The sequence below is a fragment of the Eucyclogobius newberryi genome, unplaced genomic scaffold (assembly GCF_026437365.1).
Source record: "Eucyclogobius newberryi isolate DKJ021-1_F unplaced genomic scaffold, fEucNew1.0.hap1 SCAF_9, whole genome shotgun sequence".
Taxonomy (NCBI): Eukaryota; Metazoa; Chordata; class Actinopteri; order Gobiiformes; family Gobiidae; genus Eucyclogobius; species Eucyclogobius newberryi.
In genome coordinates, this window is record NW_027316532.1 from 7,415,303 (window position 1) to 7,442,524 (window position 27,222).

At 39.3% G+C, this 27,222-nt stretch overlaps 1 protein-coding gene across 9 annotated transcripts in view; it reads right to left on the bottom strand.

Moving 5' to 3' along the window:
* LOC140354137 (pre-B-cell leukemia transcription factor 1-like) overlaps nt 1-27,222 on the bottom strand; it is a 109,261-nt gene that overhangs the window by 15,467 nt on the left and 66,572 nt on the right. For 5 of the 9 annotated variants that reach the window (XM_072439045.1, XM_072439042.1, XM_072439040.1 and 2 more), the window contains exons 3-4: nt 1,971-2,233; nt 498-688 (exon numbers count right to left, since the gene is read on the bottom strand). In XM_072439045.1, coding sequence (XP_072295146.1) covers nt 498-688; nt 1,971-2,233 — 454 coding nt within the window. The remainder of the gene's footprint in view (nt 1-497; nt 689-1,970; nt 2,234-27,222) is intronic. The other 4 variants (XM_072439044.1, XM_072439041.1, XM_072439039.1 and 1 more) reach the window with 1 other exon arrangement.

Here is a 27,222-nt window from a genome sequence, read left to right on the forward strand (position 1 = left end):
AAAAGCAACAACTCCCAGGTTAGAAATGCCACTTTGCTTTTCTAATACAAAGGATGGGAATGCAAATAATACTATTTTCTAGACTCAAAATTGTATTTGAGCTTCACAAAAGTATAATCTGTGGTAAAGTACGTAACATATCTGTAGATAAAATGAAAAACTATTGCCAGGTCAACATTTCGAAGTATTTGTCTTGTAAAACCTAAAAATAATCATGATTTTGCCTGCAACATGTCTTTCATGATCTCCCATTAAATAAACAAAAACATTTAAACATGGTACAGTTGTAAATGTCTTTAAACCAGGCTCTGATATTTTCATTTGTCAAAACCGGCGTGATTTGTCATATTTTGTGATATTCTGAGGTTAATCCCAGCGTATTTTATTGTGAAATTCACCGATTGTTCCCCGGTAGTTCCCTTCATGGATCAGTCTGTTTGTCCCTGTGCTGCCGTGTTGATAACAGACGTTTCACCCTCTTTGGCGAGCGCACGTACCTGGCGTCGAGGAAGCGTGAGCGCAGGATCATGACGGCCTCACACGTGCTCTGCTTCAGCTGCATCTGGATGGAGCTGAACTTCCTGTGGATGATGCCCACCATGCGCTCGATCTCTTTGGGAGAGATGGGACGCGTGCGAGACTGCTCCCTCAAAAGGTTCATCACGTGGGTGGTGAACTCGTTACACGCCTAGAATGTGGGAAACAAGAACATCAGAAAATATGTCAGAAAAATATAAGATGAAAGACAAAAATAGGTGTATATTACTTTATTTCAGTAATTCCAATAGTACACTTTGTCCTCTCTAGATTTCAGTGCATTAGTCAGGCCTTTTAAAAGACTTGTTTTAGGGTTGACAAAACATAAAAAATAGAAAAATACTGGGGCATAGAATAGTTACACATTTTTTTTATTGTAACCATGGCAATATAGAAACATTATTAAAGGAGACATATCATGCTGTTGTCCAAGTACTTAGTATTGAACTATAACATGAGTAAATCTGTATTTTACATGTGCGCATTGTCATTGTGCTTAGTAACAGAATCAGGTTCATTGACTTCCTGCAGAACCGATAAGCCCCGTCTCTTCAGAGTGACAATTCAAAGTAACAAGCAACAGATTGTTATTTACGTGTTTTTGTATTTAAAAAGTTGTCTATGTGACATTTGAGAGCGCTACATGTGCAATGTGTCACTCTAAGTCTTTTTCAAATAGTCACATGGGGATGTGGGCGGGGATAGGTGAAAACAGCACTAACAAAACAGGATTACTCAAACATCAATCAAAATATAACTTAGAGTAAAGTAATGATGACGAAACGCTGTTGTGACAAGGTTAACAAGGTTGACATGAGCAGTGGAACAGAGCATTTTGAGACAAACTGAATATTAATCAGGATTGTTCGGACGTACTTGAATGAAAAAAAGCATAATTACAGGTATTAATGAGAGAACATTATAACATGGTTAAAAGCTCATGCATGGTCAATCCTCAACTTTTGTATCACTGTCATCACATCACATAGACACATAGGGGTCATTCAAATGTAAGTGTAATTATGTATTTATGTAAACGTGTGTGCATCTGTGTGTTTGTATGTGTATGTGAACAATACATGTAAGTTCTTTTTGCTTGTTTCCCCCCCCACTTACTGTATAATATAAAAAAGTACACTTGTATTCCTTCCCGCAACATATCTGTAACTTATCTTAAACTACAGGTGGAAAGCGCAAACTAATCAAATCAAATAAATCAACTTTATAAACAGATGAGTGCACTATGGACTAGGAGTGGTCAATAGTACAAAAAATATAAAGTCTAGCTTCTCAGACCAGCTCCATCAAACGTTTTCTAGTGTAAAATTAGATATGTAAAATTAGATATGTATCCAAAGTGAAGAACAAAGCACTTTAATCCTGAACAAGAATGTTAACCATTGTGTTATTTATTGTTATTTATAGTGACATACTTGTTTGGTCCTCACCTGCTCGTACTTCTCCAGCTCTGTGTGGTAGATCTGTCTGATTTGGGACAGCTTGGCCCTGTAGTCCGAGTGCTCCGATGAGTTGTCTGATCCGGGGCCCGCTCCAGAGGCCGCAGCCGCCGCCGCCGCCGCCGCCGACCCGCTGCCCTTCTCCGGCCCCGACACGCCCTCGGCCAGGAGCATGTTGTCCAGGCGCATCAGCTGAGGGTCTGGGGGCTCCTCCTCCTGGGCACCGCGGATACTCAACACTGAGGGAGGAAAAAGGGTGAAGTTATGGGTGAGGAACAAGCTGTCAGCTGACGAAGGCACTGGAGCTGTGGGGAGTGTGTGTGGCTCAAGAAGATGCCGCGATCAGAGTTGTACAATTTATACTTAGATGAATGAGAAAAACCAAAAACATGGTTAAACAACAAAATATCAACACGTGTTAAGGGGGACATATTATGCAAAATGAGTATCTAATCTTGCATCAGTGTTTCCTCATTATTAGTCTACTCAAAGGTGTATTGTGATTGATTCCTGCAACTTTGAGTAATCCTGTATTGTCCTGCAACAGAGGCTCGAGTGAAACAGAAAATACCTGTTTTCACCTATCCCCTATCCCCGCCCACATCTCTGTACTGAGTTGTGATTATTGAACAAATTAAGACTCAAGAGTGATGAATGTAGAGTTCTACAATGTCACAAGACATGACAGTCTGCTGCTTGTTACAGTGAAATGCCACCATGGCGTATCAGTTCTGCAGCTCTGAACAGAAAGTCACTGGATGTGGTTCTATTCGTAAGCCGTTTTAGATGAATATTGCGAGTTACAAAGAACTAAATTATGACCTAATTGTGATACAGTTTAACATCAACAGCTACATACTTATCTATTCCTGCTGTCAAAGCATTGCTAACCTTTGTATACTGAATAACAAGCTTCACCAAACCACCAGTTCACAATGTCACAATGTCACCAGCACCTAGCACAAGGTTTAGCATGTTTTGGAAAGCCACATTTTCCATGTAAAAAGTCACATGGTTCCAAAATAAACCTAAACTTGGGAATAAATTGTATACTTGATTTATGATGATATAATGATAATAAAAATGTTGTTGTTTTGGACTATTAATATTTCAACATTTTGTGCTTTCTTAATGTTTCTCTGTGGTCTTATACTAGTTCTGAAAAGCTCAAGTAGTATTCTAAATTAATATTTAGTTTCAAATTTCAGTATGTTTCGGAAAGCTATTTTTTCCATATAAAATCCTCCCCATAACTATATTAAATCAATTAATGGAATTAAAAAGTCATATGGATCCGAAATAAACTAAATTTAGTCAGAGCCAAAAGTTAAGTTATAGTAGCATTTAAATGTTTACCTTGTACAAAAACACAAATGTCAGCATACATTATTGCTCCCGTGTCCACTAGAGGTCTCCCTTGTCATTCTTTACAGCACAACTCTGTCTTCCATTTTCTAAAGTAAAAACATTTATATGGTGGACATCCATTTCAATATTAGCACCAACTCACTTACAGTATTTTGATTATTCAGCCTGTCCAACTATAATATCTATTGTACACAGAGGCATTTTAAACACACTATCAGCCAAATAAAGGTTGTAATATGGTGACTGAAGACTTCTAGATAGGTAATATTTATGAATAAAGAATAATATTGCATATATATCGAAATTGTTTATTTTATTTTGACATTTTATTTAATAATGCCATTGTCTTTGTTATAAAAGTTATTTTTGTATGTGTTTTAGAGTCTGTAGAGTTCAGATAACAATTATGAAAATAGGACATTATCATTTTTTATAGTCGACTAGTCAAGATAAGTCAATTAATCCTTGCAAGCCGAAATGGCATTATATAGTTTTTCATATGAATCATTGTCTTTTTGGATTGACTGAATTGTCCACATGCCATTTAAAAAAAGATGTTAAAAATGTTGTCATCAATTCCTTGTCAAACCACAAATTGCATCTCATAATCTTCTATTCACAGCTAATGTCTTAATAACCAACTTATTGATCATCAATTTAATGTTCAAAAAAGACAGCTATTTGATTTGAAATAAATGAAAGTGAAAAACCTGTGTTGATACAATAGAAACCGCAACAACAGAAAATCGCTTTTTTTTTTCTTTTCTTTGTTCATTTCCAATTTTCTTTCTTTTTGTTTCCCACTTAAAAAGAGAGAGCGGTCCGAACGCGCGTTGTTAATTTAGGAGACAAAGCTTGTGTTTTGGTGCATTAACCTCCGCCTCCTTCCCTGTCTGTGGGGGCGACGGGGGTGAGAAAGACGCCTGCTGTCCCGCTTTGGCGCTGCTCGGCGGAGGAGCGTTTAGTGGAGTGGAAATGCAAATCCAGAGCGTGTGGGTGAGAGCGAGAGGTCAAAGGGCAGGGCCAAGGGAGCTGCGGGAGGCGGAGGAAAGTGGTGCATGACGAGAGCTGGTACTGTATAAAGAAAACTGGTCCATATTATGAATGTTTCTATAGATCCAGACTTAAAATGTATTCAAACGTAACGTTGTCTTTTTTAGATGTGTTTCTGCATCTTCACTGTGAAAATGTGTTATAGGATAAATTGTTCTGAATAATACTAATGATAATAACTAGAAAGCTACAACTGAAACATTGGCAAAACTTTATAATAACTACACTTTAGTTAGCCTTAATAACGCATGAACAAATGTATGTAAATGGACTACTTAATCAAGGGTATTAATTAGTCACTAAGCCTTAATGATGCTTTATAAACTATTTGTTCATTTTGAATTCGGTCTTAGTTCATGCTTTGGTAAGGTTATTAAAGGGTTATTAAAAATATTCCATTATTTCTGTAAAAATTGGACAAGAAAAAAACATGTTATCACTTTATAATAACTGTACCTAATAAAGCATGAACAAAGACTTAATTGATAATGAACACCTGGTTTAAAAAGCATGATTAAAGCTTTGTAACTACTTAACTAATACCCCAACTCCTAAAGTTTAAAAAAAATGATTCAAAAAACGATTTGTTTGTAATGAATGAATACACTTTTTTTTTCTTATTCCCTTTTTAATAAATATCGGAAGCTATTATGCAAAACACAGGTATAGGACAAAAATACTGTTGACTGTTCTAGCTTGACAAAATTGGTCCACATTTTTGCAGTAATGTATAACATGCTAAACCAATACTACGGCGATTATAAACAAAAACTACAATATATTAGCTTGGACTTGCTGTGTTTTATATATAGTCGTACTAGCATTACTTTTACAATCATCACACTGCATTTATGATCCCACAGGTTTTTTATTTTGAACCACTCAGGGAAATGTAAACTGTCACGTTCCCGGATACTGAGCTGCTCATTTTCCTTCCAGCACATTCAACACAAATGCGACTCTCACATGTCTTCTCACTCGTCTCACCCCTTCTTCACCGCTACACCGAGTCACGACCCCATCAGACCTGCCCCGGCCTAACGTCCCGCGCCGCCTGTCCGCTTTAGTTACTGTAACACACACACACGAGCCCCTTCCTTCCATACACACATGCTAATACGGCCCGAGCGACCAGGAAGTAAAGTACTATAACCACCTCGTAAATACTGGAGTGAAGGAGCTGCTAAAACCCCAACTTCTGCAGCTTTACTCCATAGAGACGCATTTACACGGTGTAATGTAACTGCTACATGATTTAAACACGTACGAGGCCATCGCGTCTGCTAAAGTAGAAACATATGCTTCCAACTACTGTTTTTGTCATTAGGATAAGATCAAAACGGTTATTTTTGTAGTCAACTAGTCAGCGTATTATTTTTTCAATTGATCATTTTCTATTTCTGTTGTACATTGAGATTGTTCTTTATGCATTATTAATGCAATAAAGGTTGAAAAATGGAGACTGAAGGCTTTTAAAAGGAGAATATTTACAAATAAAGTGTGTTTTTGATGAAAATAATATAATTTTTTGACATTTTGATTTAATAATTCCGCTGTCTTTGTGATAAAAGGTCTTTTTGTGTGTTGTGTTGACTGTTTAGTCCAGATAACAATTAAGATTATCAAAAGACAACTATAATCATGTTTTATCTTAATTAGTCACAATTAGTCCGAATAATTGATAAGAAGAGTAGATTCAACTAAAAAAAATCATATCATAAATAAATCATAATTTCCACAAATTGCCTCTAATTATCATATTTTCAAAATTTATGTGTGTCTTATCAACTGAAATGTTGGTACATTATGTAAATTTGTTTCGTTTTGACAAAAAATAAGATAATTTATTTAAAAACAAAGGCAAATCCTCTAAAAAAACTAAAAAAACAAAACTGTTTCAATGAAAGTGAAAAATGACACACGTGTGACTAGAATGGAAACAGCGACATTCCCCCCTTTTTTTATTTCCTTTTTGTTGTTTTCTTTTCTTTTTAAATTGTCTAAGCCATGTCCACACTTGTGTCTTTAATTTATCAAATTGAATGAAATGATTAGAATATAATATTTGTAGCCATATAATTTGCTCTCCATACTCAAAACACATCCACAAAGGCTTCTTGCCAGTAAAGTTCAAATTCATGCACACATTAAAGAGGAACAGTCCGTAAATATAAAGTACAAAGAAAGGGAGTACATTTGCACAAAATTACCGCCGCTGCATTTCTTTCCGATCTCGTAAAATGTCTAGACTGTCAAACGAAAAACTTAAAATGATTTGATTCACGGCGGCCAAGTTCCAGCTAAAGTGTTTATTTAACTTGGCTGTGACCCATCCTGCATCAGTCTGAAGGAGCCTCATGGAGAAAAGGTCACTGCTTGGAATGGATTTTGACGGGACGGGGGAAAAAAGGGAGAAACGGGGTCAAATAAAGTGAAGCGAAGCAGCTATGAAATATGACGTTTGTGTTTTGATATGCAGAAGGTCCAGGGACATCATGTGAGGAGGTAATTGTCCGCGGTGCCAGAAGTGACCATTTTTGGGTTGAAGTTGGGAAGCAGAGGCATTATGCTGGTTACACGGTTGCCAGATTTTCAGCCACACACCTCAGTAGAACACGGATCGAGTGCTAATGAGATGTGCATATTCTTAATCACATATTTGACATCACTGACACCTTCAAAGAAGAAAATGTATAACTCAACCTGCTAAATTTTCAAATTTTCAAAGAAAGGAAGCCAAACTAGGGCTAGCTGTGAAGTTAGCTCAGTAGGCTAATGCTAAAAGTAAACCATTTTACATCGATGGCTATGCTAGCAAATGTAATTTTTTTTCCATTTATTTTTTTAACAATTACGCTAAGGTTAGGGTTAGGATTAGGGTTAAATTTAAAAACAGTTAATTCGGTTAGGGCTTTGAGACAGGTTAGCTAACCGTGTCTCGGCTAACCTGTATTGTGAAAAAAGATGCATATTGGAGACACTGTATCGTAAACATGTCGGATTTAACTTGCTTGTGTGACATTGTTACTTTTATTTATAACAAAAAATATTGTTAGCTACTATTACACACAAGTGAAAGGGGCTGTTTTTGAATGAAGTCAAATCTGTTTTGCCCCAGCACAGATACATTGTAAAAGCAGCTCAAAATGAGACCGCTGTGTGCTTTTTGCATCTTATTATAGTGTTTTATTCTCCATGAAGCAGGAAATGTGCTGTTAGCATGCTAATGTTTGTTAGCTTTACTGTCGCCATAACCTCTGCTCTGGACTGTGAACGTTGTGGAAAGCGCTTATAAACTCATCCCGGTGAATAATTATAGTGTGCGGAATGAATTAAGTAAGTGACCGCTGCAGTTTAGTTTGGTTTTTCATATTTCAAGAAGGTAAAAATCAAAGGTACAAATCCCTTTAGTGGCCTTATTTTTTTTTAAACCATTTCAAATAAAACAGCAGACCAAACCCCGAAATGGATCAAGAGCCCCCTTTGTCCACAGCCATTTTCGACAAACTCCTATCAACAATGATGTCATCAAACGCTTTTAGGGATACAACAATAACCAAAATATCATGATATCACATCATCAGAAGTCTCATAATAATACAGTAGATTTAAATGCAATGCTTTGTTGCGGCAAAGACTATGATCTATTATTCCATTTCTGTGCAGGCAACACGTACTTTTATATTTTAAGCCTGTGGAATATGATTAAATATGTGTCAAGGCATTTTTAGAGGAAAAAACATCACATCTACAATTCCGTTAGTCTCTTCAAAGTATTGCAATAAATATCATACCGGGAGATGCATGTCGCGATAATATCGTACTTGGCTATTTAGATTTCATCACATCTCATGTCGTTTATTGAAATACACCCAGCTCTCTTGTTTATCTCCCACCAAAGCAGACTTGGTGACTCCAGAAAACAACTTCCACCTCCAGTCTCCCGATGCACATTTCAACAACCACCGGGCGCTGTCTTTCCACCATCCACCGATCTCGCGTGCCTTCCATACTCCGAATAAACAGTGACATGTTAAACCCTGCCACATAAAGTGACAATTAACAGGCATCCTAACACGATCCCCTGGCCGTCCTCGTTGACGCGTACAATCCCTCACTAATCACCGCTCTCCTCATTCCTACAGCTCCTTCCCTGATCTGGTGATGTCTTGGAAAGCTGGCAGTCAGGAGGGACCAAGGCTGGAACAATGCATGACGCCATGTTGGTGGTGTATTGTCATCCCTCATCGTAGGCACGTTGTCACATTTCTACCACAGCGAGTGTCCTGACTGAGCGCTGGGAGAAAGCAGGAGTGGCTGTCTCTGTAATACCACATCATGCTGTTGGATCTTAACGTGGAGCTGAAGGCTGCTACAGAGGAGGGTAAACTGTCTCATGGTTTTAGCGGTGTGCAAACCTGGCAGGTGGATAATTTGATCATGAAATTGCATGGAAATAGCAAGAAACTCACAATTTTTGCCACACGATTGTTGATTTAGTGGTGATATTTTGGTCGTCATTGTAGCAAGGCTTTTTGGAATTACAACTCCTCAAAGATTTAACTCAGCATCGCTTAATATTTTTTTTTTCTATGTCAAATGTAAAGGAAAACTAGTTCAACTCACAATTCAATATATTAAAAAATACAACAAATTGCTAGTACCAAATGTTACAAAATTGAACAAGTTTACATAACAAAATTGGACAATGTTAGAAATACAAGCCACTACTTACAGTCAAGTATGATATTATGACAAGTACTGTAGTTGACCAAGGAATGAATAAAAAGCCCATTTTAAACTATGAAACAGCTGCAATAACATTTTAAAACACACGGCTTAAGGTTGAAATACATTTTAGAGCTGTAGTCGACAAAATAAACTTAAAAACCAAAGATCTGTCCTGTGCATTGATTATTCGACTGAAACAGGACAACACGTGGTACTAACAAAAGCTCTCAAACCCTTTCACTCTCATCTGAAATTATATCTGACCCAAAGTGCGCAAACAAGATAACAATAGTTCACATAATTACCAGTATATATACAGAAAACTGCTTATAAACTGTATTTATCTGTAAAAAAGCCGTTTGAAATGACAATTCACCCTCAAATCTCAAGGTAACTTACTCCAGGCCTTCTCCTTTGTGTTGTCCATAAAAACCCAATCTAATCCAATTTTTCCCAAACTACTTTAATATTTGGACCCAACGTATTGACTGTCTCTACCGCCACACCAGGAAGTACAATTAAAGGTCTTCAGCCACATCGGGTATGTCAATGTGTAACTCATTGAAGTGGCTTATAGTGAAAGTAAATAATTGCATCATCGCACATCGACGTTGTAAGAAATTGAAAATATGGATTCAGAATTTGTCTTTGAAAACCTTGGAAAAACCATCCAATGTCAAGCCAAATATCCAGCGTTTAAGACAAAAATAAAACAAACCCGGTGCCTCATGCAATCAGCTGAAATCCAAATACAACGCATTTCCTCTCGCTGTGGACACAATTAAAGCGTGCAGGGATTATCGTAAACAAATAGAATTAATAGAGAAAGCGGAGGGGATAATGTGCCTGTGTAAAACGGTCTTTGCTGTGGGTCATAATTACTCGACTCAGTGCGGCCATCGTTTCGGGATAATGGCGGGATAATTGATTGGTCTAATGTTTGCGGAGCTCAGGGCTGGTTTGGCTGCAGACACCGAGCCCCCGTGGACCAGTGCACAATGTACTCCCAGGCAGGGGAGGACGGAGGACAGCCAATCAAGTCAAAGTATTATTACATGGATGGAAAATGTGCATAATAACTACTCACATTCTTTACTTTTTATTATCACCCTGTTACAAGCAGCTACTGTGACAAATCATAATCAACAATAAAACAGGTATTGGAAGCAGATGCTCATTTGAACAAATATCGATACGAAAACAAAATGACATAAACAGAACTGTGATCTTGAGCTTTATTCAGAACTTGTCCTCCGACTTGCTCCTGAAGGCACTTAAACTGGTAAATCCTAGTTGAACTGGGAGCAGGCCGAGGGACTTCCACTTCACATACAAGACCTACGCATTTGTCACAGGTTAAATCTGAAAAAAGTCATGCCACAAACACCTCATGTTTGTGGCATGAGAGGTGAGAGAAATTAAAAATGGATTATATCCAAATTGTTGGCTTGGAGATATGTAAAATTAGACTATTGATCATACTTTCTGTGATTAAAACCAAAAATAAAAAAATACAGCAAAAAGCTTATTACAGTCTCCAAAACAAAAGATATAGAGTGATATTTCTGCACTTTGTTTTGTAAATTTTATGGTCCATTTGTGTTTTGTACAATACTCGACCAACAAAAAACTAATCTAAAAATATGTACAATAGGCTCCTCCCCTCCAGTACTCAGATGCTACAACTCAGAGGGTCATTCCTGGTTAAATAAAGGTCAATAAATAAATAAACCAAGACATTTACCAGCACATTGTAGAACATTTCTAATGCATTGTTAAAATATCATCAGAATATCATAATAAAATCCCAAGAAATATATACATTTTTGTCAATATCACCCATCCTTTTAAACCGAACGATATAAGGTCTTTAAATTTTACTCACAATGACACGATTTTTGTTGATTTCAAATTGTATAATGTGACGGTAAGTAGATCCATTATCCTCCTGAAATATTTATCCAGCCACATCACAAAATCTGCATATTAACAATAGACATTTGAACTACCACCATCTCAATTATAAACACTACAGGCCTATAGAATGTTGTGATGGCATCTGCTTTCACCTCTGCTCACAAAATACTCCCTGGGATGGACTATTATCGCCCCCAGAGGGAGAGCGAGGGAGAGAGGGGGAGAGAGGGGGAGAGAGGGAGATGGAGAGAGTGCACATTTTCTGTATGTCTCTAATGGATGCCGTTTTCCCACACGGAGGCGGTTTAGAGATGGCTTGTTGTCAGACAATGCCTTATTCCTCCCGACTGCTGTTGACAAGCAATTCTCACAAGCAGCATCAGCCTCCATCACCACAGCTTATATTCAGCTTTAAGAGAGAGAGCGTAACATAACTGTAAAGTGATGTTACATTTGGTGGAGAGGTGGGGAATGCGTCGTCTACAAATACTGTAGTAAATGTTAAGGGTCACACGCTGATCTTACAGGTTTTTACTTACTGGGGAGAAAAAATGTGATTTACAGAATTTCAAACCATGATTTATATGTTATCAAAACTCTCAGTCTGAAATGTAGAGGTGATTGATATGTATAAAATTAATTAACTAAGACAAGGCATTTCAGGTGAATAGAAAAAACCTCTTAAATTTGGAGTTTCTTCTGTAGTTCAATGTAAGAAAAGGTTTATTACAATTTTATTTGTTATGTTTTCATATAATAATAATGGATTTTATGTGTAAAAATTGCCCAAATTGTACATATTTTGGACATGTAACACTTATGAACTAGATAATACTGAAAATTGGCGTCCGTACTTTAAGCTGTGATCTATCTATTGGAGAAAAATGCATTTTCAGAAAACTGCACAACGTCCCATCTAAATTTGTTTTGCCTGTAGTGTTTCGCCTTAATGAAAAACAAAAAGATTAGAATATATCGTGTGTGGTTGAGAATAGTACAGCTGTAAACCAAAAACAATCTGATATCCTCAAATAATAATCACTCGTAAAGGGTGGATCAAGTTGTTTTATACCATATTGTAAGGTTTTCTTGATGCAAAACTATTCATTATTATTTGAAAGTTCAAAAGCCTGTATTTGCGAGGACACGGTGTACTCTGTTCTGCATGGACAGTAAATGTCACGACACAAACTGGACTGAGATGAGAAGATGACATTTATTTAACCTCCCAAACATTTGGCCTTTTACAAATCAAATCGATATTTAATAAAAGCGTTTGGGACAGAGCTCGGTAAACTGTCTTGCAGGAATATTTATTAGATTTCTGCCCAGCGGAGGAGGAGGAGGCGGATTGAGGCTGCGTGATGCTCTGGAATGATTTACGTTCATATTTGAGACTGAACCTCCCTTTACCTCCTTTTACAGCTTGTTTCATCTAACACACGTGTAATGCTGTTCTCCGGATATTACAGACGTTTTGTACAATATCGACTGAAAACAAAGCATTAGAGTTAATACTAAAATGAATTATATGCTAGTGTGGTACTAAAACAGTTGTACATTTTAATATACATTTCCTGATGCATTTCTGACTTTCAAGGGCCAAAGTGGAGTTCTGAGATTGACCTTAAGAGCTGTACTTCAGTACATTGTACTATGTCTCATCGAGTACAGCATCTTTAAGAATATGTTTTATTCTTAAAAAAATATATGCCTACAAATGAACAATTTGCTCCAGTTATATTACTTTTGGGGATACTTAAGTGAGCAGAGACAGAGCTGTAGAGCTGTATTTACTCCTCTCCCAGCAGGGGCGTGTCTGGGGAGTGGTCACCCCAGGTGCCGCACCACTCAGAGAGACTGAGGTAGTACGATGGGGGAAAAAAGTTTAATTTTACTCATAATATCGTATTAAATTATCGAAAATCAGACACTAATTTAAATTAAACCATATTGAAACTCAGTATCTAACTCACTATGATGGCACTAGAAGGCATAAAGCCATCCGTCATATTCTTATTTATTAGACATATTTTAGTCACAATAATGTAAAATTTTAGTGTTAACTTCTCAAAATGATCACCTTAAAGACCCTGGTGCCACCCATGGGTTAGGAACTCGCCCCCGTCTCCCAGCGCTCTAATTGTTTTTTATAGGGTTTTGTTTTTTCAATTAGTGGAATTTGCAACTATGAATCAAATCATGGCCTTATTTCTAATTTAGATAGTGGTAACCTTCATTTATAGGTTCTTGTTCTTGTTCTTCTTTTTTTTTTTTTTTTTTACTGGCATAACCGAATCTGCCGTGTGCATGACAGAACTGAATAAATATCGGATCTAATTAAAAGAAAATATCCCACTTTCCAAGTACAATATTTGGGATTGGATCAAAAGCTTGTCAAGCAGGGATTACCATTTCTTCCAGGACACCGCTTGCATTTTCAAACACGCTTCCTTTTAAAACCCTGGTAACAATACCCAAGTTCTCCCTGCATGCTTTGCGGTCCAGATATCTCCTCCTGTTAGATTATCCCTTGCAAATGGCAGCCTGTCAAAAAGCATTTCCATATGTAATCCCCTTGTACTTTGGGAAGCCGAGTTGGCAGGCTGTCATGTCCGCTGCTGATAGAGGAGAAGTGGTTTGATGTTTAATTAATGGTGTTTTCTGTCACCCGGTGCTTACACAGGGACCGGGAGAGCGGCGAGTGAACACCTCCAAGGCTCGTACGGCTCTCACGCGCTGAAATGTGATCCAGGAGGTTGTGTACAGGAAGAGCAGCCGAGGCCAAAGCGACGCGAGAGAGTGGTCAGGTGACAGGCGGGTCATAACAAACCAGGCGGACATGTTTGAGGGAAGGGAAGAGGGAAGGAGCCATTAATAGGAATAACCAGCTGCTCATATAATTGGGATCTGCACTGGACTGAATTCAAAGCAAAGAAACGAAAGAGGTTTCATGACCAAGACGGCGGGATTGTAAATGAAACCGTCCAAAAATAATAAACACTGCAGGGATGTCAATATTATTTGGTTAATCCGTCGCAATAAAATCGCAGGAGTTGAAATATATTAATTGTGAGAATCGTAGGCAACAACAAGGAGTAATATTAGTTAAATCTATACTAGACAAAAAGCCAAACTACATGTTTAGTACATTTTTATCTAGCTATGACAGTATCATTACTTTCTAATTCAGAAAGCTTGATTTCATAAAGCTAGATTTGTGAATGAAAGCTTAGGATACAGATGTTGTTTGGTCATAGCGCCGACAATGGTGAATAACTGTGAAATTGTGATGTTTCTTTTCACAATAATCATAAGAAAAACTAAAATCTGATATTGTGACACCACTGACTTTCAACACTATATTTCGTAATTATCCTTGATCTAGAAGCCTTCAATCTGCATATTTACACCTTAATCTGAATCCGAAATTGAATTTTAAAACCTAAATTTACCATTTACCACTTTGCTCAAATGGTCTCTCCAAGCAACACACAGTCTCACTTCCACGACATAGGCAAGGTGAGTGAAAAGTACTGCCCAACGACACAACAGTATGCACAGCTTATGGCCATATTCTACATTCTTGGATTTAATCGGCTTTTAAACATACATTTGATCACCTTGGCTTTAGTATTTCACATGTTCTAACTTAAAACAATGAAAACATGAACGTAAACAGCGCCCTCTGCAGTCAGGAACAAGTCGGAATGAATAATGAAAAAATAAATAAATGAAGCTCTTAGGCAACATGACGGCTCTGCTAATTGAGCCATGTGTTCGTCAACTTTAACACTGCGCAGGAGATTTATACCTGTGACAAAACAACAAGGGGACAATTCAATAGGAGTGATTTGTGAGCGCTTAGTGAAGACCACCTCGTGAACGGGATTATGGAAACAAGCGTGAATCCAGGTATGTTTTTGATGAGGGGACAACAATATTACATGGTTTAAAACGCACTAAAGTCCATTTATGTGCCTTTAACATTTGTGGAGGACATTGTATACAATCCTATATTACATACATCTTACTCCTTCCCTTTTACACCAGTGATTATGTACAAATATTACTCGAACATAAGTTATATCAAGTGGTATCTCATATCAACATAATGCATGCAGTACATTTCCAACATACCTCCCTTTATAAATATTTACTTATGAGAACTACTCTTCCTACTCAAGGAATGACCCTATGCACATGTATGGTAGCTGTTAGTTGATTTGATATTGCTTTGTCTTGCTATTTTGTACAGACATTGGGCTCAAAGGAGTTTTAAATGTTAAACACGTCACACCTACACAACAAAACTGTATTGAAATGGATTTCCCTGTACAAATGTAGCTGCCTATACTAAAAGTAGCTCATAAAACTCTGCATCACATTTTTCAGAGAAGCATAATTTCATCCCTAATCAACATTATGAACTTTTAAACTAACATTATGCTCATGTTGCTGTAATGATTCTAATCCCCACCTTTCAGCAGCATATTCCTCCATCCATATCCTCTATTCTAACTGAAGATTTGTGCCACTGAAGGGGAACGCTTACGGCTAATGGTGATTGTGGTGTAATTTTTAAAAATGAATTACACCACAATCACCATTAGCCGTAAGCGTTCCCCTTCAGTGCACAAATCTTCAGTTAGAATAAGGATATGGATGGAGGAATATGCTTCTGAAAGGTGGGATTTAATCATTTCACCAACATGGCAAATGTTATTTAAAAGTTCATAATGTTATTAGGATGAAATTATGCTTCTCTGAAAAATGTGATGCAGATTTTATGGAGAATTATTAGTATACAGCTACATTTGTACAGGGAAATCCATTCAATACATTTATATTAATGAACAAACTCTACTACATTGACGCAGGAGGATACAGAAAGTGGGATTTGGGGATTTTCAATTTTGATTCTCGGGTTAAAAAGATAGACAAAATGATCATACCTCCAAGCAAATTGACAATAAGATGTTTAAGAGGCATCGGGTCTTTAAAATCCTGAATGATAATTAATCAAACAGAAGCTACTGTATGGTGTTTAAGGGAATCAAACTGTACACAAACTGAATTTAAAATGTTTATGTGAGTGTAGTAATCTTTCAAACGATGGTATCCTGAAATTCCTGCATATTTGTGTTGTTTAAATGACTGTTAATTCACATTTTTGGACAACATTTGAATTGACAGTTGTTTTTTGTACAGATCTAAACGACTTTTTATGCAGGATAATATTGTGGTTCGATGGTACTTTAATTGCAACCTTTGCGATTTGCCAATATTGTCCATTCAAATTCCAATTTCAAATCAATTGCAGGTCATTTTGAGCACATTTCTGATGGATTGATATAACACTGTCTTAAGAGTGTAATTTGGAAAGTAAAGGAAAATGGCAAAAATTGCAGTTTGAAACACTAACAATTGATTAACAATTTGTTCAGTTTACGCTTACAAATTTTAATTGAAGATATAAAGAAGTAATCCACATTCCTTATGCTAAATATTGAGCAAGATATTCTCTACCAAGCCAGTGCCATAAAAGCCACTTGCCAATAGTTAGTGACACTTTTATGCAATGCTAGTGTAAATAGCCAATTCAGTTTTGATTGCATTGCGGTCAGTTAAACCATACACAAATACAATCACAGTCTACATTGTTTACCAGCCCTCTCTCTCTCCCCTCTTCAGCCCCGCCGTGGCATTACATTATCCGTGTATCTTTAAGGCAGCCCTCCATTGCTTTTTGCATGATTAACCCTTCGCGGTCGGTCTGCTGTTGTTGTGCGTCATCTCCAATCCGCGCTGACAGCACTGGTCCTATTTGTTTGCGTCGGCGCTCGAGTGGGTGCACTTCATTGTGGCTTTAGCAGTTAATAAATCACAGCCCTTGCTCCCCCCCAATCCCCTTTCCCACCCCCACCTCTCCCCCTCTCTCCCGTGGGTGCCGTGGCGGTGGTCCTGTCACAAAGGAAGGCAGCGGAGTTGAAGCGACAGCTACATGCTAATTCAACACGACCATAATTCATTATACAGTCGCAAGTGTAGTGGGATGGAAAAGACTACCAACTTACACCAGGAACGAGAGAGAGAGCGAGTATTCAAACCAGGTCTACTTAAGCCCCGCAACATGTCACCCAGGAAAGAAAATTGTACGTTAGGCACAAAAAAGGCTTCATGCATAATAATAGCGTGGCATTTGGACTAAAAGATACACAATTGGAATCGGTGCAAAATGGTGGCTGTAATGGGCTAGCAAGCTGAATGCGCATACGAAATCAAGCTTGAAAAAAGATCTGAGTAATGGCAATTTATGATGAAGAATAAAGTGGAAAGGTTGTTAAAGGGCAAGAAACAAAGGTACAGAAAAAAGATAGAAGGGATGAAATGCAATTAAAGCATGAAGATTTGCACATTTCCATTGCTTTGCCCAATATTTTACAAAGCAAGCTTCATCAATTCAAATATATCTTTAAAATGTGTTATCTGGGTTAAAAGCACAATCCAATTTTTAAAAATCGCCATCGAATCCCAGTAGTATTGTCCCTTCAGAGAACATTCTATTGCTTCAGTGCAGCACTTTGTCTGGACGGTGATTCTTAAACTGGAGAATGATAATTACAAGAAAATATGTTCATGCATCAGATCTAAACTATAGGTCTATAAGCAGACAAAATCAGGTCAAATCAGGAGAAAGTAGAACCCTCGGGAGAACCACATTTTAGATTGGATATTGTTACATCTCTAAGGCTAAGTATCTTGGATCTCCACTCGTCTCATCTCACATAAAGGACTGGTAACAGTTCAAGCCCTTCCACACCAGTGTCCTGCCTGCCCCACATGAACCGGGGGCGTCCTGTACCAGATCCGGCCCCCTCCGCATGACCTGAGGCAGTGCATGCGTCATTTTCTTCCATCCCGACTCGATCCTCGGCACCTTATTAAAACCATTCCTTCAGGAGAGCAGACGAGCATGTCAAAGGAAAGCCAGAAAAACCAGGCCACGCAAACCCGGGGAAGGTGACCACACTGCCACCATCAGCTCCATCGAGGGCCGGGTGCCGGGGGTATTGGGAGTTGTCGGCCTGGGATAGGACCCCTGATGTCCCTGTGATTTCTTTGTCGGTGTGAGTTAATGGAAGTCCCAGCGGTGAGGCGCGTTCGCGGTCTTATCAGAGGCAAGCATTCGGCTCTGGTCCTGCTGCTGCTGCTGCTGCTGCTGCTGCTTCTGCTGCTGCTGCTGCTGCTGCTGCTGCTGCTGCTGCTGCTTCTGCTGCTGCTGCTGCTGCTGCTGCTTCTGCTGCTGCTGCTGCTGCTTCTGCTGTTGCTGCTGCTGCTGCTGCTTCTGCTGCTGCTTCTGCTGCTGCTGCTGCTGCTTCTGCTGCTGCTGCTGCTGCTGCTGCTTCTGCTGCTGCTGCTGCTGCTGCTGCTTCTGCTGCTGCTGCTGCTTCTGCTGCTGCTGCTGCTGCTGCTGCTGCTTCTGCTGCTGCTGCTGCTGCTTCTGCTGCTGCTTCTGCTGCTGCTTCTGCTGCTGCTGCTGCTGCTTCTGCTGCTGCTGCTGCTGCTGCTGCTTCTGCTGCTGCTGCTGCTGCTGCTGCTGCTGCGTCTGCTGCTGCTGCTGCTGCTGCTGCTTCTGCTGCTGCTGCTGCTGCTGCTGCTGCTGCTGCTGCTTCTGCTTCTGCTGCTGCTGCTGCTGCTTCTGCTGCTGCTGCTGCTGCTGCTGCTGCTTCTGCTGCTGCTGCTGCTGCTGCTGCTGCTGCTTCTGCTGCTGCTGCTGCTGCTGCTGCTTCTGCTGCTGCTGCTGCTGCTGCTGCTGCTGCTTCTGCTGCTGCTGCTGCTGCTGCTGCTTCTGCTGCTGCTGCTTCTGCTGTTGCTGCTGCTGCTGCTGCTTCTGCTGCTGCTTCTGCTGCTGCTGCTTCTGCTGCTGCTTCTGCTGTTGCTGCTGCTGCTGCTGCTTCTGCTGCTGCTGCTGCTGCTTCTGCTGCTGCTTCTGCTGCTGGAGTGAATATTGATTGTGTTTGCTCCTGTTAGCGCATGTGAGCGTCTCAGGACAGGACAAAGGACATGCACTTTGTCTTACAACATACTACCGCTGTAGATTAAATGATAGTAATTTCAGATACGTTTTTTATTTTTTTACTTCTCTATTGATCTTCAGAAAATCCAAACTAAAATGTTTATATGACATGCATTAAATATGACGAGTTTATGCAGGAGAACACAAAGTCTTGACATCCAATGGGTTACAGATTTACGTAGAAAGTGGTGCAATTAATGCCTTTACATTAACGATTACATGACCGTATTTGTTTCATCGTAATCATTATATGGACTTCACAAATATTAGACTCCAAAACACATACCAAAATGCCTTTTCATAATAAAGATGTGGCATTTATTAAATATAAATATAAATAAGGATAAACTGTTCCTGATTATCATCATTATTCTAAAAGCCTTCAGTCAGCACATTTCAACTTTTATTGGGTTAAAAATGTATTTAAAATGTCTCAATGAACAATAAAAATAATCATTTGATTCATCAACTACTAAAATTGTTAGTTGCAGCCATACTTTATGTAAGAAGAAAATGTATGTTGTTTATAATTGTGTAGTAGTTGGCCTCGGGTTCAATCCCTAGATATTTTTTTCCAAAGTTTGCATGTCGTCCTTAGGTGTCCTGTTTTTCTCCAACAACCAAAAAGATTTACACTACAAGTTAATCCCAGCTATTCCTGACCTGTTGATTCAAGATCGGAAGAGGACGCAGGTCGCCCACTTCTACAGATTTAACCTTCACTTCTTCACCCCTGTTGAGACACACCGAGAGGAGCAGATTCTGGCCTCATCTTTAGCCCTCGCCATCGCTCTGCCTCACAGTACGCTCCGCTCTCCCACTGCCAACCAGTTTATGTAAAAGTGATTAACAGTAATTAATCCTTAATCACCGTGATTAGCCAAGTCGCAGTAAATTAAGCCACATCTGGAGCGGCTGAGGGCTGGAGAGTGGCAGCGTGCTCAATCCAAGCGCTGTTTAGGGAGGCTTACCTGGGGTTTAATTAGGAACACTGCAGCTCAGTTAGGGCCCTGCTCCTGGCTTTAAAATGGCTACTTCAGTTTTGGCATGTACGGTTCGTTCCAAAATACACCCGAGGAATCACCATTACTTAGACAAACTATAGCTTCTAAACAGATGAGCAGATGAGCGATGAACATCTCGGGAAAACAGCAGTATTCAAGCAGCTAACATGGCGAGGTTCAAAGCAGCTCAGATCCTTGGGTTACTTTCAGGAGGATTTTACTTAGTGTGGAATTTCTTTGGATTTGTAATATTAAGAAAGAATGTACCTGAAGATGAATACAATGGGTTTGTGAGAGCTACGGACGTTTCCTTTCGCTACGATAGCCGCCATCGCAAAGTGGTGGTTGTACGGCAGAACTGGGTTTGAGAGAATTTAACAAAAAAACTCTGCTGTGGCTCCTGACAGTTGAGAAACACACTTATAAACTCATCACGGTGAATAATTAGAATGCAAGGAATGTGTTAGGAAAGTGAGTAATACGTTTGGAGCACTGCAAACCGTTTAAACCGTTTTTTAGCACGTCATTGTAGCCAGTAGCATGTGATTTCCCTTCCTGGCAAAACAACAAGACACTGGACAGCAATTTCTGTTTCCTACTTAATAATTCTATAGCCAACACATTTTCTAACAAGAAACCTAGCTTGACTTGCATATTTCATCATGTCAATAATGAGATAAATCACCAGGCATCAGATTTGGATGAAAATGCTTGTATCTACTGACACACAGATAAACATGAGACTTCGAATATCTCCAAGACAAGCGCACGATTCCTGGCGACGCCCCGGTGCGTTCAAGTGTCACATAAATGAGCGGGAACCATCACCATCATCCGCGGGGGGGTTACATTGCGTCTCTTAGCCCAACGCTTCCGCATAGCGCCCCCCGGAGAGCTGCTCGCTCCCTGCGCCCCGTCGCTCCCCGTTACACCACCCCAGATTAATTACACACTTTAATGAGCTGAATTATTAATGGGGCTCTTACTTGGCAGTTTAAGGAAATGCAGAGACGACAGTGGACCGCTCGTTAAAATATCCCACAATGCCTCTGGGATGGAGGTTATTTAGACAGACATATTATAATGGGATTGGTACTTTGCATATTGGTAAAAAGCAAGGATGCTCGAAACAGGAAGGGTCAATGCGAGTAGGAGTTGTTAGGACTAGTTCAAAAAAGTTTTAAATGCATTTGGCAATTAGGCATGCATTTCAGAGACAAAAAAATGTATTGACTTCGTTAGCTATTAGCCGTTGAATAATTGTGCTCTGTCACATGTACGGTCAAACGTACAATACACTAAGTTGAATTAAAAAGCTAAAGAATGCCTCTATGGAGCATTTATTTATAACTTTCCTTGTGCATTCTGAGCTAATTCTTCACCTCGATGAGTTTTTAAGCTCTTTTCACAACTTTCAGAGGCCAGAGCAGAGTTTACCGTCACAGTGAAGCTAACAGATATTAGGATGCTAACAGCAAACTCCCTAATTCGCAGAGAATAGCACTCTCTACAATTAGATACAGACAGCACACAGTGGTCTCATTTTGACCCTAAGACGTGCTTTACAATATACTGGAACCATAAAATAATACGATTGCTAAGATAGTTAGTTTGAATATATTCTAATATAGTATTGTCATGAACATTTCCGGCTCCTAAGGAAAAGAAAGAGTCAATATTCACCTTCAGTAAGTATTTCAATGCCACAATTTCTATAAAGGTGGGAGATGTATTGAAAAATGTATAGTATCGCAAATGTTGTTTTGGAGATATGTGAATTTAGGATATCGAATATATCATACGTAATTAAGACGATGAATATTGGTGTTATCTCCCAATCAAAGGTAAAAGTGATATTTCTGCACTTTTGTGGTACATTTTATGGTACATGAACAGTTTGCGCGATCAAGACATTTACAGGTACATTTTAGCACATTTCTGATGCAGTGGTAAAATAATATCAGAATATTTTTATCAAGATGATGCAATAAAAAATAAATAAATACATACCTCACTTGCTTTCTTACTAACTAACATGCTGACCCACGGAAGCCATCCACTTTGTACTGTAAGTCTTGTTTTATTTGGTTCACACCCCAAAACAACCACAATATGTAGAGCCGGGCACTACAGAACCCTAGTGTCGCACATTATGTCATTATTAGTGCAGTTCTGGAGAAAATGGGAGGCCATTGAACGCCGTCGCCGCCAGGAAAATCTCCTCTTTGTGATTGTTCAGCACAGATGGGGGCAATAGCATCCGAAATGAGCTGGACTAGAGCCGCAGCCAAATGAACGAAGAGCCCCGGTAATTTGCAGGTGAATATGTCTCATTCCCATCCCCCCGACGAGAAAGGCTTTTATCTGACGCAACGCGAGCACTTCAGGCGGCAAGCGCGTTCGTCAAAATCAGGAATATAGAAAATGGCCATTAGGAAAGCAGCAGGGAGAGAATGAGATGATTCCTACAATATCACAAGTGTTGATAAGAAGACTGCCACGGAGAGGAGACGGGAGTGGAGACGGCAGAGAATGTGTGCCATTACTTTATACTGAGGCTAGATTTGTATTCGTGAGATTGAATTCCGGGAGTTATAAATTACTGAATGTCTCTCCCATTCTTCCCCCATATTTCCAACTGCTTAGTGCTCAAAAGAGCCTTCTATGAGTGAAGTCTCTACGCAGTCTGATATCTATCTAAACTTTCTTTCCCATTCATTTTAATGAAGCAGCAAATAAAAAACTGTAATTTTGCCGTTTGTAGAGAGCGCGGACATACGGTTGTCGCATTTAACAACGATTAACTACCTTTAAATTCTAAAATGTACTTCAGGGTTTGTGTCGCACCACAACCACCACCAACAACAACACCTACTTTTTTGGTGCTTTGTTGTCCAGAATAACGATTATGAAACATTATTTTTTATGAGGCTGTTAGCATGCATAATCATTTCAGCCCTGGTTTTTCATAGCTTGCGCATTTTGGAGGCTAACGCTGACTGTCCCATTGAAAACGCATAAATGCTAACTCGTGGTACGGTGCCAGCGAATGGAATGCAGAAATTTTGTTTACAATCACCGGAAGGGTCTATAAAGTAGCTAAAGTACGTAAAATACCTGATTTGTACTGTATAATTGCTACTACAAGCAGTACTTTAAAAGTGGGTTGTATTGTGACAGAGTGTATCTTCATCAGTCTGTTACTTCAGGTGAGGGAAATACAGAGAGCGGGAGAGAGAGAAAGGGACTTCACGCTCCACTGTGGACAGCTATGGGGTCCCAGGGGACCGCTGGCTCTAGCTGAGGATGACTGCAGCAAATGACTGAGCTGGAGGTAACAATAACACACACATTACACGAGGACTATCTGCGACAGGAAGCAGGAGAAGACTCTTTTAAGGGTGGACTGGGAGAGGAAAAGTGATGTTACGTTGGGCGTGATAACTACATTACTCATAATTAAGATATAATATAATAATACACTTTCAAAATAATTTGCAATCTCTATGCCAGCCAGTTGATCCACACCAATAACATTCCAAGCAAAGCAGTACCGTAGTATCTTCATGGAGACATGCAGGTGACGAAATACAACCAGGAAATTTCCGCAGCGCACCTTTAATTCAAATTTGAAAGCAAAAAATGCCAACAATAGAGAGAAGTGCTGAGGCATGGCTCTTCTCTCATCACTAATGAGACCAAATGTGACCAAATGACCTGAAATGAACCAGCCTCATGTGTGTTGTGGCCTCATAGACAGTGCCCCAGGACAGAGCTAAAGGCCCCCTAAAGCCTGGACCAGAGCCACAAGTCCGGACTGAGGGTCCAGCCAAAGGACCGGCTCATTAGGTGATTTCAGTTTGGGTCAGGGAGCAGATGCAAATGTAGGTCAGGAGAAGGGCCCGTCTCAAACACGATGGTGAAGAGGAAATAGGATTTTAGATTATTGTACAGACTTTTCCACTGTCTCTCCATAGTGGTGGAGGTGCGTTTTTCTTGTAGTTTTGGAGGTTTTCTGATTCTAACATAAAACTACCGTATTTTCCGGACTATAAGTTGCACCGGAGTAAGTCGCACTGGCCAAAAATGGCATAATAGAGAGGAAAAAACATATATAAGTCGCACTGGAGTATGAAATGCGGTTGCAAGTGTGAAAATAACAAATAATATCACATATAAGTTGCTCCGGAGTATAAATATATAAGTATAAATATAGTATAAGTCGCACCTCAGCCAAAACTATGAAAAAATGTGTGACTTATAGTCCGGAAAATACAGTAATTGCTCCAGTTCTCCAGGAGTGATTTCTGGAAATGTTTTTACCACAATGAATAATAGTAGATATTCATCTTTTTAGTTGGCGATACTATAGATCCAAACTTTCTAGCAATAGTAAACTGTTTAATGCGTTCTTTGGCATATTAGCATGTTGTGATTGGAGAATTCCTGGCGTGTTTTAGCTCTCCCTGTGTACTGACTGCTGTCACTGTCCTCATATTTCAACCCAGTGTTAATAAAGGAGTCTGCTCTTGTCTGGTCTGGTCCGGTCCATATTTCTGTGTCTGGCGCCAGGCCGCTGTGACCTACATGTGCTGCACCTCCACAGAGCATCCTCCAGCTGCTCAAGTCTGGGACCTATCAACATCTACTTCAAAACTCAATTCAGAAACACATTCAAAAGGCGGAACAAACTTTATAGCGTTTCATACATTCGTCTAATCTATCATAAGCTAGAGCGATACAAACTTTTTTTTAACCTTTCATTGATCGATCACAATTTTGAATAATAACTGAAGTAGAGTTGTAAGAAGAGGCATGAGGTGGAGTTCTAAAGAAGTTTGTTTCCATCAGGATGAGAACTGGGACTCGGAGACATGAACCCTAAGACATTGCAATAGTCCAGTTTGCTTTGGTGTTAATTTTCTGAACAAAAACAATAATCAATGGCATTTAACACTGCAGATATTAAAATTCAAAGTTTCTGAAATATCTTAAACTGGAATCTGTAGTGTCACTTGATAAGGTCATGAGTGTGGTGACTGAGAAACCTTTATGTTTTAATGTTTTTATGACTCTCTGTAGTGTTGACTGTGTACATATATATATATATATCCATCCATCCATCCGTTTTCTACCGCTTGTTCCCTTTCGGGGTCGCGGGTGACTGGAGCCTATCCCAGTGACTTCGGGCCTTAGGCGGGGTACACCCTGGACAGTGGCCAACTTGTCGCAGTATATATATATATATATATATATATATATATATATATATATATATATATATATATATATATATATATATATATATATATATATATATATATATATATAAATAATGGAATTGTCTCAATTTCCTCTATCAGACCAAAAGCTATCTAAAGTTACAGATTTGAATTTTGGTCAAATAGAGGAAATTAAATCACCAAATAAATCTTTGTAATACAATTCAGTATATTTTCACCTTATCATGTGCAATCTCCAACATACCGTATCTATATTCTATTCTGAGCAGTTAAACTCAAAAAGGCCCTCAGCAACATTGCTCCCTGTCAGTGGAACAAATCACAGAGACTATTTAAATTAAATAATTTTATGCCTTTAATGATTGCTCTTGGTTTGCATGATTTTATCCCATAGTGCATGTGTAAGTGTGTGTTTTGATGTATTTGTTGATTTTATTAGTTGTATATTCTGTGTTTAATCTGAATCTTGTTTTTAACAGGGTACTCACTCATCAGGTTTTCCCTGTATAAATAAATGAGAAATAAATAAATAAACTAGAATTCACCAACATCCAATACACGTCTCACACCAGCTCGCCTCTTGTTCTTGTTCTTGTAACCATCCACCAATTACATCAAGCGTTAGCCCTTGCAATCACTTAACCGTTGTCATTTAGAGTTAATTGAAGTTGTCTTGATAGAACAAACCCAGATCTAAGCAAACCCTGCCATGCTGTGCCACATGTTAGAAATGCGGCTCCCGCTCTGTTCTGCTGTCCCACTTCTGGCGGCCCCCTGTTGCCAAACTAAAATAGAGGAGACATCACTACAGGTGCACAGGAGGACAGGAGGAAACTTTTTGTTTTTTTGTGAAATAGGCAAAGTTTTTTATAGTTTGTCCTAAAATTCCACTGGATACTTCCACTCCATTGTCGCACAGACTTCAAAAATGGCAGCTTAGAGGGCTGAGGAGGTTCTTACAGGATATAATGCAGAAGAAAAGAAATGACATACTTGAAAATGTCCTGATTTTCTGATGAGTGCAGTATTTGGATTTTAAAATCAAAATTTATGTTACAGTTATTGTGAATATTATAATCCCCCATAGCCATTCAAACCAGTCCCTTATGTAACTTGTTTCTTTATTTAGTGTTTTGTATGTGTATTATATTGTGTTGTCTGTAACTCAAGCAGAAGTGAGCATTTCTTGCTGTGATTAAAACAAATTCCATCAACTTCTTGTGTGGCCCGTAATCAATGAGTCTGATTCTTCTTATTCTGAGGAGAAATATCAAGATTTTATGACTATTCACAATTATTTACATCATGACCAAATAACCATTAAATCCTTAAAGAACACATATTAAACCAAATCAACTTTAAGGAGCTGTTAACCTTGTTACAATGGTGTGTCCTCATCATTAGTTTCCTAAAAAGTTGTATTGTGATTGATTCCTGCACATTTGATCCTATATTGGCCTCCTGCTGGTGCCAGAGTCAGGACTAAACATGGACCGGCCTCCTGCTGGTGCCAGAGTCAGGACTAAACATGGACTGGCCTCCTGCTGGTGCCAGAGTCAGGACTAAACATGGACCGGCCTCCTGCTGGTGCCAGAGTCAGGACTAAACATGGACCGGCCTCCTGCTGGTGCCAGAGTCAGGACTAAACATGGACCGACCTCCTGCTGGTGCCAGAGTCAGGACTAAACATGGATCGGCCTCCTGCTGGTGCCAGAGTCAGGACTAAACATGGACCGGCCTCCTGCTGGTGCCAGAGTCAGGACTAAACATGGACCGGCCTCCTGCTGGTGCCAGAGTCAGGACTAAACATGGACCGGCCTCCTGCAGGTGCC